At 42.4% G+C, this 20,847-nt stretch overlaps 1 protein-coding gene across 1 annotated transcript in view; it reads right to left on the reverse strand.

The window, feature by feature from the left end:
- Positions 1–20,159, reverse strand: part of dusp27 (dual specificity phosphatase 27) — a 31,891-nt gene extending 11,732 nt beyond the window's left edge. Inside the window, exons 1-4 of the mRNA XM_052014468.1 lie at positions 19,623–20,159; positions 6,153–6,277; positions 4,136–4,230; positions 120–348 (exon numbers count right to left, since the gene is read on the reverse strand). Coding sequence (XP_051870428.1) covers positions 120–348; positions 4,136–4,230; positions 6,153–6,262 — 434 coding nt within the window. The 5' untranslated portion in view covers positions 6,263–6,277; positions 19,623–20,159. The remainder of the gene's footprint in view (positions 1–119; positions 349–4,135; positions 4,231–6,152; positions 6,278–19,622) is intronic.
- Positions 20,160–20,847: the final 688 nt, after the last annotated feature.

Below are 20,847 nucleotides of genomic sequence, written 5' to 3' on the forward strand. Positions count from 1 at the left end.
CAATGCAAATATTGAAAGAATGATATGCTAACTAAATCGGCAGCTCAATGGGTGCAGCCATGGACCATAATAATGTCAGTATCACAGATTCACTCCAACATTACATGTTTCCAACTTACTTTTCAGCAATGAAGACACTAGGCCACACCTCATTTATTAGATCCATGGGTGCCTCCATTTTGTGCATGAGAGCATGCTGGATGTCCATGATACAGGGTGTGTTGAATTTGCTGCTGTCATCAATCTTCAATTTCACCCGATTATAAAGGTCTTCCACTAGCAGCTGTTCAGCTGATTCCATCAGTTTTGGTGACATTGGCTCAACTTTAATTTCTTTGGGTTTCAATTCTTCAGATACATAGAAAACATGAAACATAAGCAAATCATTTGAAACGTCCTAAATTGAGGTTCAACATGGGTGCTTAAAAATATTGTTGCTTGAAATTCAGAGAAAATAAACACTGGAAGGTATGAAATATGGAGAAACACCCATTTGAAAGTTCAGTAGGAAGAGTGCATTTATTGCTACAGATTTTCCTGAAGATAGGATATAACTGTTTTAAGGGATGCTCAGTGGATTTGAAGCTATCCATTATTTGCAGTATCTATTTCACACAAAGTAGATAATTCCATAATTAATTGTCACTCTCTTCAGTTACAGTTTACATCAGTGTTCATGGTACCCAAACACTGACAAATCTGCAAAACAATAAATAATTGTGCATTTTGTGGTCTTCTCTACACTGGAGAAGCCTAATGCAGATTGGGTGATCGTTTTTCAGAACACCTGCCTGCATTGGTGACCCTAAGCTTGTCACTTTAATTCTCCATTTCAGCGTGTATTATCTCTGGCCTCCTACTGATGAAGCCAAACACAAGCTTGAGGAAGAGCATCTTATCTTCCATCTGGACACCTTGCAGCCTTTGAGATTCAAAAGTAAATTTACCATATTCAGATAACTCACATTTTCTGTCTGTAAGATTACCATCTGTAATAATAACTCCGTTCTTGTCCCTCCACAGATACTGTTGGATTTGTTGGGCATTTCTAGCATTTTTCCTTTCATTTCAGGTTTCAGTAAAGCTCTGATCTGCATTTCACGGCTTTATTTGTCCCTTTGTTGTCTTTCTCTTGAACTGTTCTCATTAAGATACTAGCTAGACAGCTTAATAAACACTGGGATCACCTGAGCAAATCTTGGCCTCACCCTATCAAAGATATTGCCTTTGTCCTCTCCATCCCTCCCCCACTCTCCATCCAACTCTAAACTAACTTGTTTACTTGTTTTCCCAGTTCTCACGAGGACCCTTCAATCTGAAACATGTTGCCTGACCATTGAGTATTTCTACTATTTTCTGTTTTTATTTCAAATTTCTGTCATCTACAGCTTCTGACTTTCAATGTATAATATGTGCTTTGCAAATCTTGGAGTTAAATATTTGTAGAAATCTTTACATTACATATTATCTATGAATGTTATCAAGATCATTAAATGTTTAAAAAGATAACAAAAGTTATTTTTGAAACAGATGCATTTTGTTTCTCTGGTTTACATAGTCTCCTAAATACTACAAGGCAATTGATATATCATTGTCCAGAATTATGTCAATGTCCACATAGGTGATTCAAACAGTTAAAGTGCAGTTACAACTAGAATTTAAAGATGAGGCCTTGTGCCCTCTGCCAGTCTGGATCCAGTGAGTCAGGGAAGAGAAAGACCCAGGGGTTTTGTGGGGGAGGGGGATGGTACTTGGGTTGAGGATTGGAAGGAGGAGTCATGGGAAGGCTGCAGGGAATCATTGATAAGTGGGAAGCAAAAATGTAGGAATAATTGAGTCAGAGTGGCTGTGATTGTTGTTGGGTGGAATGGGAGAGGCTGTGATAGTTGTTCAGAGAGGAGGGGGAATGGTTGTGATTGTCATTCTGTAGTGGGTTTGTTACTGGGGAGACTGTTGGTGATTGTCGGGGCTGGTGTCAAGTTGGGAGATTGGTGTTATCAGGGGTTGCCTGGTCAGGCTGCAAACTCACGGTGGAGCTGTGTGGGGGGGAGATTGTCATCATGAGGAGGAGGTGGGGGGTGGTGTGCTGAAGGAGATCTGGGCGAGTAAATTATGAAGGGGACCAAGTTGGGTTAGGTTCCCAGAACTGGCCTGGGACCTGTTCCGAGAGATCTCCTTTATGCTGTAGTCTTCACAGATGTATTGAAATCCTGTTTCCGGACACAGTTTGGTGACTGCCCAGCCCACTCTTGTGTACTGCATGTCCAGGGACACCACTGTGCACATTTGTGGTATTCTGTGTGTTACACACTTAGCACATAACAATGTGGCAGTGTAGAATCCAATGTTTAGCCACACACCTTCCCCTCACAACAATTCATAACTTGCAAGGATTTGCTGCAACAAGTACTCCTACATTTGTCTTCTAACCATAATGCCAAAAGTTAAAATATTGTGAGCCTTGAAGTTGTGGTTCAGTCCGCAATCTTTCCATACAGAATCCAACTGGAATTGAACTCAATTGGACCAACTGGTTGGAATGTTCAAGGACATCTTCAACCTCTCACTGCTGCAGTCAGAGGTTCCCAACTGCTTCAAAAGGATACCACTGTGCACATTCGTGGTCTTCTGTGTGTTACGCATTGGAGCACTTAGCACATAACAATGTGGCAGTGTAGGATCCAATGTTTAGCCAGACACCTTCCCCTCACAACAGTTCACCTGCATCAATCATCCCTGTGCTTAAGAAGAGCAGGATGAGCTGCCACAACAACTATCACCCGATAGCACTCACATCTACTGTGATGAAGTGCCTTGAGAGGTTGATCATGGCTAGAATTATCTCCTGCCTGAGCAAGGACATGGACCCACTGCAATTTGCCTACCGCCACAACAGTCTACACCGGATGCAGTCTCACTGGCTCTCCACTCGGCTTTGGAGCACCCAGATAACAGCAAAACATAAGCCAGGCTGCTGTTTATCGATTACAGCTCAGCGTTCAACACCATCATCCCCTCAGTGTTAATCAACAAACTTCAAAACTAGGGCCTTTGTAGCTTCTCTGCAATTGGATTCTTGACTTGCTTATTGGGAGACCACAGTCAGTGCAGATCGGTAGTAACATCTCCTCCTCGCTGACAATCAACACAGGCGCACCTCAAGGATGTGTGCTTAGCTCACCGCTCTACTCTCTCTACATTCATAATTGTGTGGCCAGGCACAGCTCAAACGCCATCTACAAATTCGCGGATGTCACCACTGTTGTTGGCAGAATTTCAGATGGTGATGAAGAGGCGTACAGAAGTGAGATAGGTCAGTTGGTTGAGTGGTGTTGCAACAACAACCTCACACTCAATGTCAGCAAGACCAAGGAATTGATTGTGGACTTCAGGAAGGGGAAGTCGGGAGAACAAACACCAGTCCTCATTGAGGGGTCAGCGGTAGAAAGGGTGAGCAGCTTCAAGTTCCCGGGCATCAACATCTCAGAGGATCTATCTTGGGCCCAACACATTGATGCAATCATGAAGAAGGCACGCCAGCAGCTCTACTTCATTAGGAGTATGTCAGCAAAGACTCTTCCAAATTTCTACAGATATACGGTGGAAAGCATTCTGACTGGTTGCATCACCGCCCGGTATGAAGGCTCCAATGCACAGGATCGAAAGAGGCTGCAGAGGGTTGTAGACTCAGCCAGCTCCATCCCGGGCACAACCCTCCCCAACATCGAGGACATCTTCAAGAGGCAGTGCCTCAAGAAGGCGGCATCCATCATTAAGGACCCTCACCATCCAGGCCATGGCCTTTTCTCATTACTACCATTGGGGAGGAGGTACAGGAGCCTGAAGACCCACACTCAACGTCTCAGGAACAGCTTCTTCTCCTCTGCCATCAGATTTCTGAACAGTTCATGAACCCATCAACATTCCCTCATTATTCCTCTTTTGCATTATTTATGTATTTTAGTAAGTTATAGTAATTTTTTGTCTTGCACTGTACTGCTGCCGCTAAACAACACATTTCACGACTTATGTCAGTGAGAATAAACCAGATTCTGATTCTGGAATCAAGGTCAGAGCGAGGAAAGCTGATTTAGGTGGGTCTTCTGGAGAAGATCTGGAAATATAAGAATATTACCTTCATTAATAATCTTAGTCGCAGCAACTGCAGATGAGAGATGTATGGGCTCCATGAAGATGCTCTCTGTGTCTGTGTCTGATATAATCGAAAATCTGTCAATGAAAATAAAGTTCATATGTCCCTTGATTCATTATCGCTACTTATCATCAATGTAGTCATTGTTTATTGAAAACACATGCAGATCTCTTTCTTAGCATTAATTACTGCTTTTGATTCCACACTTATCATAAAGGAGCTCCGACACTATCATTTGCACCAAATTTTATGGCGCTGTATTGATATATTCCCTTTTCAATTAGAACATATTCCCTTTTCAATTAGAAAGTGAGTTTAAGCCCCCTCTAGAAATGTAATCACATTATCTAGATGGACAGTACTGAAGGAATGTTGCACTGTTGTGGTCATTGCATTTGCCATGAGCTGTACATTAGAATTCCCACAGCATTGTTTAAAGAGCAAATGAGTTTTCCCCAGAGGTTTTGCAGTCAGAATTGAGAAATAGTTGCAGAAAGGGAGAATATATTTTGTCAGCACAGTGCTGACTTTAACAAAGCTCATCACAGAGTTATGGGTTTAGTTTTTTGAGTGCTAGATACTGGCAAGGAAAATATTGATTACCTGCCTTAAAAATTACATTGGCAGATATCTGGGTATGTTGGTTGGGTGAGAATGAGGAGGTGTAACATGATCTCATTTCTTGAAACAGGTTTCTTTTATGTACTTATGAGCTTCCTCTGTGTCTTTTTAATTAATTTATGTGATGTAGGTGTCACTGTCAATGTCAGGGCCAGCACTATTGCCTGTCCATTATTGACTTTGGACAACTGGTAGTGAGATATTGCTCTAAACTGCTTTAGGTCTTGAGGTGTAAATTCTCCTGTGGTTCTCCTGAGGGGTGAAATTCCAGGGTTTAGACACAGCAATGAAGAAGGAGCAATGATATACGAAAAGATTTATCAAAATGGTTCTGGGAATGAGGGGTTTCAACTGTATGCTTCGAATGGAGAAGGTGTTCAAGATCATGACTTGTTTAGATAGGGTAAATAGAAGTTAACTAATTTTAGATGGCTCAATGACTGGAGGACATGGATTTAAAAGTTTGGGCAAAGCATATAAGGAGGGGGTGTGCAGAGAAACATTTTTCTTCAGAGGGTCATTGTGATTAAGAATTCATTGTGGGGTAGTTGGAAAAGACTCAATCACTCTCTCAGAAGCAAATTAGATAGGCACTTCAAAGAGAATAATTTACAGAGGTAGGAGGTGATGGGATTACTTTACTGGATGTCAGTCATACTCAATGGGCTGAATGGCCTTCAGTAGATAAGAAGATATCTTTATTAGTCACATGTACATCAAAACACACAATGAAATGTATCTTTTGTGTAGAGTTTTCTGGGGGGAGCCCGCAAGTGTCGCCACGCTTCCAGCGCCAACATAGCATGCCCACAACTTCCTAACCCGTACGTCTTTGGAACGTGGGAGGAAACCGGAGCACCTGGAGGAAACCCACGCAGTCATGGGGAGAACGTACAAACTCCTTACAGACAGCGGCCGGAATTGAACTCGGGTCGCTGGCGCTGTAAAGCATTACGCTAACCGCTACACTACTATGCCTGCCTACCAAACCAATACCATGATTCTTTATTCCTGATTTCAGGATGGTGTGCAACTTGGTGAAGAACTTGCAAGCAGCAGTGTTCCCTGGTGCCCGCTGCCCTTGTCCTTCCCAGGACATGTCTGGATAGTTGGAAGATGGTGCCAAAGAAGGCTGGGCAAGTTGCTGCAGGATACATTGCAGAGACTGAACCATGTGCCAGTGTTGAACATGTTGGCTAATGTATTTTAGTGCTGTTATCATATCCCTAAAGATTACGTGTCATCACAGGCATAACCTTGAGCCAATCTTTTCAGAGATTAAATACACTATAGCCCCGACCTAGCTACAAGAAGACTCCGTGTTGAACTATGCCTGAATTTGCTTCTATCAGGGAACTTATCATTGTACACATCATACCTGCTAGGCGATGGGCTGCGTAGATATTGGGCCTGCACAGAAAGGACATCATCTTGATCGCCATCTCCTGGTACAACTTGTTCACCATTGGTATTTTGAGCTGTTGCCATGACTGTTTTCCACTTCTGCAAGTGGACAAAGAGAACTAATGCTTTGAAATACTGAAAGACTGTCATGGAAATAGGAAACAGGTAAATTTCTGCAATAGAGTCATAGAGTTATACAGCATGGAAACAAGGTGTTGACACAAGCTGGTCCCATCTGCCTGTGTTTAGCCCATATCCCTCTAAAGGTTTCTTATCCATGTACCTGTTCAAATGTCTTTTAAAAGTTGTAATAGTAACTCCTCTTCTACTTCCTCTGGCAGCTCACTCCACATACCACCACCCTCTGTGTGAAAAACTCAGCTTAAATCTTTTGCCTCTCACCTTAAACCAATGCCCTCAAATTTTAGACTCTCTACCCTGGGAAAAAGACAGTGACTATCTACCCTATCCATGTCCCTCATAATTTCATACACGTCCTTAAGGTCACCCCTCAGCCTCCTTCGCTCCAGGGTAAATAGTCCCAGCCTACCCAGTCTCTCCTTAGAACTCAAGCCCTCCAATCCTGGCAACATATTTGTGAATCTTTTCTGCACCCTCCCTAGCTTAATCACTTCCTTCCTATAGTGTGGCGACCAGAACTGCACACAAATATTTGAAGTGTGATCTCACCAATGTCTTGTACACTGTAATATGACATCCCAACTCTGATAGTCAATGCACTGACCGATGAAAGCAAGCCTGCCATATGCCTTCTTCAACATCCTGTCTACCTGCGTCACCTTAAGTACATACTTCCCTGAAAAAGGATGCCAGGTCGCTCTGTTCTACAACAGTCCCCAGGCCCTGCCATTCAATGTGTATGTCCTCCCCTTTAACTTCTGAAAATTCATGTCTGACTTGTCTGACTTAAGTTCCATCTGCCATTCCTTTGCCCACCTTCTCAGTCGATCTAGATCCTGTTGTAACCTTAGATAATCTTCTTCACGGTCCACTATACTGCCAATTTTGGTGTCATCCGCAAACTTATTAAACATGCCACCTATATTCTCATCCAAATCATTAATATAAGTAACAAACAGCAGGGGACCTGGCACCGATCCCTGTGGCACACTACTGGACACAGGCCTCCAATCTGATAAACAACCCTCCACTACCACTCTCTGTCTCCTACCATCAAGCCAATCTTGTATCTAATTGGTTAGCTCACCATGGATCCCATTCCTTTCAGTTCAGCCTACCATGCAGGACCTTGTCAAAGGCCTAGCTAATGTCCATGTAGACAACATCTACTACCCTGCCCTCATCAATCCTCTTGGTCACCTCTTCAAAAACTCAATCAACTTTGTGAGACATGACTTCCCACACATAAAGCCATGCTGCTTATCCCGAACTTGCCTTTGACTTTCCAAATGCAGGTCTCAGAATCCCCGTCAGTAGCTGTCCTTCCACTGATGTTAGGCTCATCAGCCCATAGTTCCTGGCTTGTCCTTGCAGCCCTTCCTCAACATTAGCCATCCTCCAATTCCGTGGCTAAGGAAAATCATCTCTGCCAGGGCCCCAGCAACTTCTTCCCTTGCTTCTAACATCCTAGGATACACCTGGCTGGGTCCCATGGATTTATCCACCTTTGCTCACTTCAAGATCATCAACATATCCTCTTTTGGAAAGTTGACATGCTTCAGGACTTCACTGTTCTCTTTCCTGAATTCACTAGCTTCCATAACCTTCTCCACAGTCAGTTTAGAAGAGAAATTTTCATTTAAGACCTTGTCCATTTCCCGTGGTTTCACACAAAGATTTTTAAGGGACCTAATCTCTCCCTAGTTTTGGCTTTTGCTCTTAATATACTTGGAGAATCTTTTAGGATTCTCCTTTACTTTATCTGCCAAGAATATCTCATGTCTCCTCTTTGCCCTCCCGATCCCTTATACTCCTCAAGGGACTCATTTGATCCCATTTGCCTATACCCAACATAAGCTTCCTTCTTTTTCATAACCAGAGCCTCAAAAACCCTCGATAGCCAGGGTTCCCTAATCCTGCCAGCCTTGTCCTTCACACTAACAGGAACATTCTGGCCCTGAACTATCCCCTTCTCACTTCTAAAAGCTTCCACTTGCCAGGCATTCCTTTACCTGCTAACAGCCTCTCCCAATCAACCATTGCAAGTTCCTATCTAATGCCATTAAAATTAGCCTTCCCCCAATTTAAGACTTTAACTTGTCTATCAAGTATATTCTCACTCCAAAAATAAAGGAAACTAAACATCCTAAGCTGGAAATTTCATACAAAATAAGCTACTCTTGGAAGTGGTATATTATTATCAGGTGTACTGAGATACAGTAAAAAAAACTTTTATTTGTCTGCCATCCAGGCAGATTATGCCATACGTACAAATATGTCAAGGTAGTAAGAAGAAAACAGAATGCTCGATATAGTAGCAGCTACAGAGAAAGTACAGTGCAGGTAGACAAATAATGTGCGAAGGCCATGGTAAGTAAATTCTGCGAGTGAAATGAACCCAAAGTGTACCCTTCCTTTATTATGCTACTGATATTCCCAGCCTCACTGCAGCATTTCCATCTTGTTATTCCTGTACCATCTGAATGAGATTTAACATAGGGAGAATTGTCCACCCATCTCTGTGGCCTGTAGTCCTGTGGCCCAAATCCTGCCTCAGTAGAGGAACTAGAGATCTAATTTGCTTGAACATTAGAAGCTGTGAGTGAAGTGATCCCTTCACCTGTATCAACTGACCTTCAGCAGCTGTGGGTTCCACATCAAGAGCAATTGCCAAATTTGGCAGTCAGTTACTTTGGCTGTCTGTTTAATACCCCACACAACTGTACTTCCCACTAGAATACACAATGAAGTGTGGTGTAAAACAGATTGCCAGTCCCATCCCATCCCTATCCCAGGCAGGTTAGGTTAAACTTTCATTCCAGTCGCACATACAGAGGAAACCTCTTTTCCTGGACAGTGCTGAGAATGTGGAACTCACTACCACAGGGAGTGGTTGTAGTGAATAGCATGGATATTCTTATGAGGAAACTGGACAAGGCCATCAGAGAGGGGGAAAATATAGAGTTTAGCTGACAGATTTAGATGAGAAAAGGTGAAGGAGGATCAAGTGCAGTATAACTGGAGCATGGCCTGGTTGGGCTGTACGGCCCAGTTCTGTGTCATGTATCCGATGTAAATGAGAACAAACAGTTGATAAAGAGGAGTGCAGAGAAAAATTGGAAAGCATACAGAAGTATGTTAGTGTAATTAAAAAGTAATCAAATCACAATGGAAGAGACAAATCAGGAAATCTATGCAGATAATAGGGGAAGTAATGGAAGAAGACTTAAAGAAAGAACTGTCACGAAGCATAAATTGACAAAAAGAACTCCTAGCGCTGACAACAGAAGATCTGCCCTCCCTGCTGCCAATGCAGACTTATAAAAGCACACTTAATGCAGCCCTGATCTTGTTGTGACCAGATTTGGTCTGGTTAGTACTACCAAGTCCCAGAAATGTTTTGATTCCTTTTTATTCATTAGTTCCTTGGATGTCGATATTGCTAGCAAGGCTGGAGTTTACCATCCATCCCTAATTGCCCCTGAACTGAGGATGTAGTTAAAGATCGACCACCTTGCTATGGATCCGGAGTCACATATGGGCCAGACAAGGGAAGGGATGCAGATTTCCTTCCCTGAACCAGAGACAATCTGGTGAGTGAGACAAGATTGGGAAGTGCAAACACAGAGGAGGAATATAAACTGGACAGAGAAACTCTACCTACTCAAAACTGTGGATGGATTCTAAATTATTACATAGCTCACTTAAATCATTTGTAATTGATGGAAATAAAGTAAACAGGATCTTCAGAAAGCCAGAGGGGTTGAGGGGGTGAACATCCCAGGAAGTGAAACTGAACCTAAACAATGTAACAATCTTGCCTTTCATAGAATGTACAACAAGTTACTCGACCTGACTGCCGAGAGGGAACACAAGAACATCTCTTAGATTAAACACTTAAGATATAAGGAAAACATGACAAAATATTAAACAATTGACATGGGATAAAAGAGGCAATAAAATATTTTTTCAAGTTCTTTGGAGAGCAGATAATTCAGATCTGATAATAATAAGGGTCATTTTTGATCAATCCTAAATGGGCATAAACTCAGTGTTGTGTCCATGACAACAAGCAGACACCAGCAGGAGTAATCAGCACTTCATTGATGTCTGCCCTGTTGGGAGGGGCAGATAGACTGGGGAAAGGCAAGAGCAGACCAGTGACAAGTACTGTGCTTCAGTTATAACAATGATGACTAAGTATTGAAAAAAATATGAAATAAACCAATTACTTAGATATGCCCCAATAAGGCCCCAGTTTTGAAAGGTCATCCATTAAACTTCAACTGTTTTTCTTCCATTAACTAACTGAGCAGCTGAGTGCCTCCAAAGTTTTCTGCTTTATTACTAAAACCTTTATATTTGTAGAAAAGGAACTTCCTCAAAGCCTGATTGGTCCCACCCACTGTGATACAATTCTAATCCAGAATAGGTAACCAGTGTTCTTTATTAAAAATAAGGTCTTTTTGTTCTCCTGATGTGGATTTCAATGATCTAGGGACTGCTTCCCTGGAGAGTGAGCACCATATATATAGCTTTCAATTCAATTCAGCAAAATCGTCCATTTTAACAGTTCAGAAACTAAATAGCTTTAAATTGCATTGTTTTTCTGGGGCTCATTTTGACAAAGATATTTGTTGCTGCCACAAAGCACAAAAGTAGTTTTGTGCTTCAGTTCAGAATGTATTAACATACATCGTAATACTGATTACTCTGATCATTCCCAGAGGTTCACAGACAATCCTATTTGTCTACATTCAAGATCCTAAGATCCTTTAATATAAGGATTGGGCTCTGATCAGCAACAGCTGTATACACATAGCACGATTTACTTAGGTTGCCAAAAGGAAGCAAGGATCTAAAGGTGGTCTCTTGGATTTTGTAATTTATGTCAACATCGAGGATCCATGGATGTCAGGAAAGCAATTTCCTATTTGGACATGGTTCTTACTGAGGACATCAAAGAGCAGGTAATAAATGTTACTGAAGCCTGAAGCACTCGAAAATCTCTATAGAATTTCATGACAGTGAAATGTATTTTCTGTCAGGAGGAGATGCAGGTGAATAAAATCTCCATGATTTTGTCAGAGACTGAAGTATCAACATGACATCCATCTGCAAAATCTATCAGTTATTATCTGATGCTCCCACAGGTGCTATCCTGCGTGGAATCATCTGGATTGTGGGATTTCTCCTAATTTATAGAAAACTAGCATATACCCCCAACACCAAACTGTTCCCTACGGGTTTTCCACACCACCTCTTCCCACATCAATACCCCACCTCAACCCCCATAGTATTAGCTTTGAATCACTTATTACCGTAAACCCACCCAATCGGTATTGTTCCCGCCAACAAGAATTTTAAATAAGTCATAAACTTTCATCTGAATTGTTTGATAATCGTCTGCTTTCTGTTTTGAATGGACTTCCTCAGCAAACCTTAATAGTTTAATCGGCCGTTGTTACGCAGAAATCTACGAGCAGCCGCGGGTACTGGTATAGTAACGCCACTTTAGCCCCATCATTAAACTTCACTAGGATCATCTCAGGTTGACTCACGGGAAAATGCAGTGCACATGTATAATCTACTGAACAAACATCTACCGCCACACCTTCAAAAATAACTCACACATTCTGCTTTATTTGATTTACGATTTTATTAACCCTCCTTCCCATCGTCATTACACACCCAACAAAAGGTTAATACCCACACGGATTCATAAACAAAATGCATGTGGAGATCACGTCACCAGTATCTATTACTCGTTTTTATTTACCAACCAGGAATGCAAGTAGTCATATCTTAATTCCCGATGGCTCGTATGTTGATATTGGCTAAACTGCAGGAAAACTCTTGATGAGAAACATTTTAGTTAGTGGAAACGCAACGGATGTAAAATCAACCAGATCACAGCACATTTCAAAACTATAATATTTTTATTCCTGATTAAACACCACAAAGTTATTGTGAACTCTTGTCCATAGTTACAATTATGCTCAATGTTTCATTCATCAATCTGCACTGTTTCCTTCAGTCACTTAAGGTCTCAGTTAATTGTTTAGACCAGCTCAACACAATAGAAAGAGACAATACCACCCTCTCTTCAGTATTCCCACCGCACTGAGATATTTCTGATTTAATTTTCTCTTGGTGGAAACGTTTCAAAGGTTATCGGTGTAACAACATGATTAAAACTGAACAGAAAGCGAAAAGAAATTAGAAGCTGCCTTTTAAACCGAGACCGGGTTGGCGTTTTGGAAGGCGCTTTGATTTTGCTGACTGTCGAGGCGCCGGTCTGAAATGAGAGCCTGGCTTCGGTCTGCGATTATTTTGAGCTTGTGACAGCTGCAATCTGCAGAAAGCGGCTCCCTCAGGCCACAGGAATATGCCCTTTGACGGGAGTGACAAGCGACGCCACTCAAACCGTTTCAAACTTTAAAACCAAACTTAGTATTAACTTAATAACAACTGTCAAAGAAAGTCAAATTCCAGGCCCTTCATCATCCGTCAATAACATACAGGTGATAGAAAAGGTTTGACAGTACCTGGACGCTAAACCTTCTCTCCCCAGATAAGTTGTCGCCAAAAAGTTCCTCAGCTTCAGAATGACACGGAGAGACTCTCACACACGGTCCTCGCCTGGAATGTGAAGATAGACTAATGCCTGACTGACAAGCACAAAAAATAACCTTTCTATCTCCTTGCCTCTGGCCTCTATATTGATAGTGGTGTAATCAGCTGATGAACAATGTATACCAATGGGCATTGTTTCTTTTTATTTTAACAATGCATGGGAGTTGCCCAATGTGCCGCTGGTGGCATCGGTGCTGTTTTAATCAGTGTTTGATATATAAATCAAATACTTAATATTGCGATAAGCTGATTTGAGATACAACGTAACAATACGTCAATATTATTTTATAAATACTTTCTATTTGATTTGAAAATAAAAATATTAAGAAAACACTAGGATTTAGTGTTGTGATTTATGAGCAGTATAATTTAAAAGTAAAATGAAATCACTAGCGTAGAAGTCGGACAAAATTGTAAAGACTGCAGTTTTTCTTTGATTGTGTGAGAACAGAAATGTATCAGCTCCCTAAGGAATTCTCCCCCAGGATACGCCTTCAACCATTCAGAATTTGAATGATGAGAGCTCTTAAATTTGGATAATTTAATTTAGGGATTTTTACTCTTCCCTACTAGTAATTAACCATTTTTATAATTAATCCTAGGGTGAAAAAATATACAAAGAAAAGATATTTGGATAAAATAAAATTATGGCACTCAGTATCAAATTAAACAGATCATTGTTCATTTACTGCACAGTGCCAGAATTTAACAAGAATAGCCACCTCATGTCATGAGATCCACAAATTCATAACTTTAATGAAACATAATTAACAGCAGCAAAAGACAGTCTTCTGTGATAAGGCAAAATATTAGCTTCCATGGTAGCATTCATCAATTTCTGACAACCTTTTGTAATTGTCCTTAGTATGTTGTAGGCTCTTTGACATTTAGGTAGGCTCAGTGATCCCTGGACCAAATTTTTCCAAGTTAGCTTCACAGAATTCTATAAGTCATTTCCCCTATCCTTAGCTAAATCCGACCAAACAAGTTTTGGAAAGCTTTTTGGAAGAGAAATTCCATTAGCTCCAATGTGTGGAAGGAGTGTACAACCACTGGCTGACATTTGTGCAAATGGTTTGTGCTAGTGCTCATAGCTTAATTTCTCCTCGATTAATTTAGTTTTATTAACTTGCCATGACCTGCAGACCACCCCCCCCCCTCCACTCTGAATAGTTGGCTTGTCCTGAGGGAGAATTCCTCAGGGAGGTGATACACTTGTGAGGAAATACAATCACTACCCTCCTAAAGGTGGCAAAGAGATTGACTTGGCTGGAGAATGAGTTGGGTGGATCTGTGCACGATGAAACACTGATCATCAGCAGCTATGTTGGCAAGGGGAGTCCAAAAAGCAAATTACTAGAGGGGGAGGACCTCTACCAGCTTGGAGGCTGAAGGTGCAAACTTCAGGAGCCCATCAACAAGAAGAAGATGCTTTCATTACACAAGTGGTTATATCAGGCATTCTCAAGCTTGCTGAAAGTGTGGCTGCAGCTGTAGGTGACAGTGAGGTGGAGACTGCTTCAGAGGTTTATGTTGCTGTCTCTGCATCCTGCAGGAAATCTTGGAGAGAGTGTCCAACTCCAAGGTCAGTACAGTTAGTCCCTCACAAGTCTCCAAGGCCAGTAAAGCTAGATGCTCACATCTCGAAGGACAGTAAAACTAGACCCTGACATGTCTGCAGGGACAGTACAGCAAGACCCTGCCAAGTGAATGGAATGTCTACAGACTTTATAGGTTTGGTGGAAACTTATGTATACACTGGACTTAATCCTATCTTCCACTTTGAGAGGTATTAATCCAGTTTGGACACATTGATAGAGGAAATAGATAGGAGATTTCAAAGCATTATTAAAGCCTTTTATTTCTCTCTCTCTCTCTCTCTCTCTCTCTCTCTCTCTCTCTCTCTCTCTCTCTCTCTCTCTCTCTCTCTCTCTCTCTCTCTCTCTCTCTCTCTCTCTCTCTCTCTCTCTCTCTCTCGTTAATCAGTGGAAGTGCTGTGCTCCATAACAATGTCAATGATTCAGCTGGCATGGGACCTCTGTCCTTTGTTCATGCTCCACAAGAACCAACAGTGTCAGCTGAAGGGCCGCAGTTTTCAGGAGCTTTTTTCAGACTCAAGTTCCCATTTGTTGTAGGCCACAAGGGTTCCCATGACAGCAATAGCTCTTCCACTAGCTCTGCTGAAGACATAAAGGGAGCTGAGTTATTAAAGCTTCTTTTACAAAAAGCATCATGTGTTTATTATTTGGCTGACAAAATAACTTGTTCTAGTTTGTAGGTTAGGCAGCATCTGTGGAGGGAGAAACTGAGTTAATATTCAACACCTTCCAGTTCATTGATCTGAAGCATTCTCTAGTTCTCACTCCTGCCTGACCAACTGCATTTCCAGCATTGGCTCTGTTATTTTAATCCCAGGTTTCCAGCATCTACAGTACTTCTCTTTCATCTCACTACAGTTCTGTATTTGGGAGTAGTATCAGCTCCATTGTTATGCAATGTTGGCCTATATGTGTTTCTCACTATAGCATCTTTGTCTGCATCATCAAAAAATCATTGACAATGGGTTGATTGCATAGTTTCAATGATCTTCAGTCCAAATTCAGGAATTGATACAGGGATTGATAAAGAGGATTTTGTGGCCTTTCCAGAAGGGTCAAAGAATGGGCCATTGAAAGTCTTGCACCATCAACCACTCCAGGAACTTTCTAACTGCAGGACTCCTATTGTACCTATGTCCTTTAAGGTGAGGGAGAGGAGGAAGATAGTGGTGAGGTGTGTAGAGTATAGAACTGCATTGCAATGTCATCAGCTGTATTGGAGAGGAAACCTTGTGCCCGAACAGCAATCCTCTGATATCCTCAGATGAATGGAAGAATGGCAGGATGAGGATGGTGGTGGGGGGGGGGGGGGGAAGCAGGGGGAGAGTGCAGCTGGCAACGAAACATCTGCATTATTATTTTGTGTGGTGACCACATGCTGGTTGAATTTTGACAGAGTGAAAGCCCTGTCCGTTTCAATGTCCTGGTTACCACCTTGCAGCCCATTGTGTCCTGATTAAGATGAAACTGCTGCAAATTCCACAACTCACTTATTCTGTGTGTACAGGACAATGTCTACCAATAAGCTTTGCGTTGGTGTCTCATTAAGTTAGCACAGCCTAGCCTTTTACGTTCTCAATGTAATGCCAATATCAGTGTTGAGATCTCGTTGATGGAGACTGCAATGCATTTGGGTTACACTGGCTGAGCCTCTGCCAGCATTGAATGATACCAGTGGCAGGAGCACCTGCTTACTTCCACCTCTTTCCAACTAACAGCAAAGATTGTCCATGTAGACAGAGCAAGGAAATTCCCCAGCCACTGGTAATACATTGTATGAAGTATTTTTGTTACCTACTCGCCATCGCACAGATGAAAACTGTGCAGGTGTTCCTACATCACTGGTGTGGAAGGAAGGTCTGTTATGTGCCATCTATTTTCTTTGGCAATAAAAAGATCATGTATGCTTTCAGATTAGTGAAGGGACTGGATGGATTAATTGGCCATTCATCATATTGATTGTAGACTGTCATTGATGCAGATGTTTACCTGTGTAAGAACCTCCACTGACAGCCCAAGCATAACTAATTGTGTAAAGCACTTGAGATGTTTTGACCATTTTAACGTGTTTTATAGAAGACAATTTAATGAGAATATGTAAAAGAAGGTTTTTCACATTTAGCAAATTTATGAAATAAAGTGTTCTCCTGCACTGCACCTTATCTAAAAGAAGGCTTGCATTGCACATGCTGACTACGCTGTTGCATCATTGGAAGAGGAAAAGAACATATTCCTTTGATTGATAATGATTTATACAGAACCCAGTGAGTAAAGTAATCTGAGTTTCTTCTTAGGTACTTTTTATGTTCCAATGACTTTCAAGTAACTAAAAGGTAGCAAACAGATTGGTGCGTGGCCATTTGAAGCTGAAAGCTTTATGTTTACATAACTCGACACAATGCAGGAGCTTCTGTAAGAAACATGAAAATAAATGCAGATGCAGGAAGACATTCAGCCCAGCCAGCTCATCAGAACTGGTGGATTCACGGGAGAGAACATCCTTGACCAGGACAGGTGGGAAATGAAAGTTGGTGTGGAGTCAACCTGCCAGCTCGCTGCCAGTCAACTATTGCCAGTACTGTGGTATCCTGCTCTAACAGCAGCATCATTTCACATGTGGGCGCTGGGAAGTTTGAATTGTGAGGCGCTAAAGCTAAGGATCGGAACCACATTCCTCTTCCTCTACTGTCAAAGACCAGCAAACAACATTTGCCCTCCGAGGAATTCATAGTAAGTGGTGTTTGGTGGTTGAGTGCATGCCTGTGTGCCTGTAATAGTGTAGGGGAAGGGTGGCTCAACCTTACCTCATTGCTCTCCCCCAGCTTCATGCACCTCTCCCTAAGCTCCCGACTCTTCTCCCCATGCAGGATCTCATGCAACAGCAAACTATTCTGAGCACTGAGTTAAAACCAAGCTTCTGTTTTTGGGCCATCCAGTCATCAAGTACGGGGCCAAGGAAATGGCATGAAGCTGTACTGCTAGGAGACAGGAGGGGGTCCCATGAGAGAATTTTAAATTACATTGAGTCATGGATGTAGCATAAAAGGTCATGGCTGTCATGTGACTGTGACAACACTGACCTCTCTGGCTGGGATAACACCATTTGAGCACATGGTTGAAAGCAACACCACTGTCAATCAAGGTTTGGCTCCACCCCATTAGGTAAACACCTTTGTCCTTGCTGGACCACTCGGATTGGTCTTTGTGAGCACCTTTGTTCCTGGGCACACCTACCATTGGTCCATTTAAACACCTTTGTCCTTGCTGGACTATCCAGCCCCCAGCAGTATAAAAGTGCTGCATGTTTGGTTTTCTATTTCTCTCTGTCTTGGAGGATGTTGAGGTAAGCCATGCACTACTTCAGGGCAGTTAGTTAAGGACTCCCGAGACCAAAAAGCCAATGTTTGTCCAGAATATCAGGGTGTTCAAACATTGTATTGTTTATTCCCTGATCATTTGTAACCAGTTATTGTGTGTGTGTGTGTGTGTGTGCGCGCACCTCACCCCCTGTTGCGATTCCCTCCACGTTCCTGATCTCCTGCTTGAGAGTGTGCGAGTGTGCATTTGTTCCTTTCCATTCTGTTCCTGCGTCTGTCTTTGTAAATAAAAATTCTCCTTTTTGAAGTACAAAGACTGTGTGTCCAGATCTCTATCTTTAAGATCCAAAAGAACCTTTCTCACAACAATGGAGTCATAGAATTGTACAGCATAGAAACAGGCCTTTTGACTCACTGCGTCTATGCTGACCGTCAGGCCTGTCTATACTAACCCCACGCCTGCATTAATTCCATATCCCTCTGTGCCCTGCTCAGTTAAGCACCTGTCAAGACGCCTCTTTAAATGCTGTTACTGTTCCTGCCTCCACCACCTCCTCTGGCAGTTCATTCCAGATACCAACTGCTCTTTGTGTGAAAGATTTACCCCAAAGATCCTGTTTAAATGCCCTCCCTCTCACCTTAAATCTATGCCCTTTTAGACAGCCTTACCATGGGAAACAGACCCTATCTACCCTATCTATGCCTCTCATAATTTTATATAGCTCTATTATGTCACCTCTCAGCTTCCTTTGCTTCAATCCAGGTAACATCCTTGTGAAACTTTTCTTCACCCTCCCTAGCTTAATCACATATTTCCTATAGCGTGGTGACCAGAACTGCACACAGCACTCCAGGTGTAGCCTAACCAATGTTTTGTACAGCGGTAACATGACATTCCAGCTTTTATACTCAGTGCCTCAGCTGATAAAGACAAACATGCCATTTGTTTTCCTTACCACCCAGTCTAACTTGTCTCCCATTTTCAAGGATCTATGTACTTGTACCTCAAAGTCTCTCCATTCCGCAACACTCCCAACGTCCTGCCACTCTGTGTGTGTGTCCTGCCCTGGTTTAGCTGCATTACTTCACACTTGTCTGAGCTAAGCTCCATCTGCCATGCCCTTGCCCACTTTCCCAGTTGATCTAGATCGTACTGTAGCCTTGGATAACTTCCTTCACTGTCCACTATACCACCAATTTTGGTGTCATGAACATAGAACAGTACAGCACAGTACCGGCCTTTCAGCCCACAATGTTGTGCCGACCAATATAAACCTACTCCCTGTTCAATCTAACCCTTCCCTCCTACACGGCCCATACCCCTCCATTTTTCTTACATCCATATGCCCGTCTCAGAGTCATTTAAATCCTTTAAATGTCCCTATTGTATCAGCCTCTACCACCACCCCCTGGCATCTGCAAGCTTACTAATCACGCCACCTACATTCTCATCCAAACCATTAATTTATATGACATACAACAGAGGACCCGGCGCCGATCCCTGCGGCGCACCACTGGTCACAGGCCTCCAGTGTGGAAAATAACCGCAGCTACTCCACCAGCATCCTGTCTCCCTACCACCATCGACAGAAACATTTGCGACTGGACATTACAGAATATCGGTATTCTATTGCTGTTAACAATGCGATTAACCTGCAATTAATGTTTTCATCCCGCGATTAACCACAGTTAATTGTTTTAATCGCTTGACAGCCGGTAGGATGTGACAATGCAGACCTTGAGTCATTTTACCTGTGCTTTTACGCACTGCTCCACCTACAGTGCTGAGTGTGATGTTGCTTTTCCAAATGTTCCCACCGTTTGCCAGGAGCCTGCCTCTCCTCTCCTCTCCTCTCCTCTCCTCTCTGCAGCCGATCTCTGCCTTTACCCGAGTCCACTCGCCCGTTTATTTCTCAAGCTCCCATCGGGAAGTGCTCTTCACTACTTCTGACTGTAACCAACTGCAGTCACCGGGACGCAAAAGGAGAACCGCAACACCCGATGGAGCGCAGAACCAACAGTGGAATCCCAGCGCCTGGGATCTCAGCTGAATGGAACACATCTCCTGGGCGCTTCGTAAAACCTTGATCAAACAAAAGCTTGGACTTCGCCGGGTCTACGTGGCATTTATCCACGTAAAACCCGGCAAGTTCAGAGTCCCGGCTCTGCTCGCCAACCCGATGTGAAGTGGAGTTTGTTGGAACTCTGCTGCACATCCTGCTCTGGATTAGAGCGGTCACAGGATCTGTCGGGCCATTTAGTTGAGTAACAATTGCAGGACTGAGGAGACGGAAGGTAGGAATAACTTAAGATACCTCCTTATCAATTATGTGTTTGCTTTAATGATTTTTAAACATTATTAAAAACGTTCTTAGGCGATGCAGCTTTATTTATCTTAAATTAATAACTTATTTTTTGTAAATTATATCTTTCGCTTTCACTAGTTCTTAAATGCTTCTGAATGTCAGGGGCTGATATCCCACAGTTAAATGTGTGTTATAATATTTTAAAACGTGTGTTTTTAAAGTAAAATATTGTTTGTGTTACAGTGATGTTCTTAAGCGTGAATGGAAGTTGGAAATTCCCGAACCAAGCACTTGTAGTGCAGTCACTTCCTGGAGACCCTCACTCCGAAAGGGATGAGTTTATGTGACTGAATCTCCTATGAAATTGTAGTGGAGAGTCTTCCCGTGGAAGTGCTGCCTGTCCAGTGGTGTAGCCTTGCTCTCACATGAGATGGAGTGTGGGTGTCAGTATGAAATTACAACTGCAGACATGGAGAAGAACAGACAAAACTTAATGAGGAAACTTAACGGCGGAACCTTGCAGAGATGGTTGTGCTTGGGCCTCAACATGTTTTATTCCAGTCACAGATAAGATACATATATGGAAGTTGTTGCTTACACTGCAAAAAAAACAGGATCTGCAGCAAAAGTAGAAGGAAAACGCTGTACATTTTGGTAAATTTGTTTTGTGT

This window comes from Pristis pectinata, chromosome 4 (assembly GCF_009764475.1).
Source record: "Pristis pectinata isolate sPriPec2 chromosome 4, sPriPec2.1.pri, whole genome shotgun sequence".
Classification (NCBI taxonomy): Eukaryota; Metazoa; Chordata; class Chondrichthyes; order Rhinopristiformes; family Pristidae; genus Pristis; species Pristis pectinata.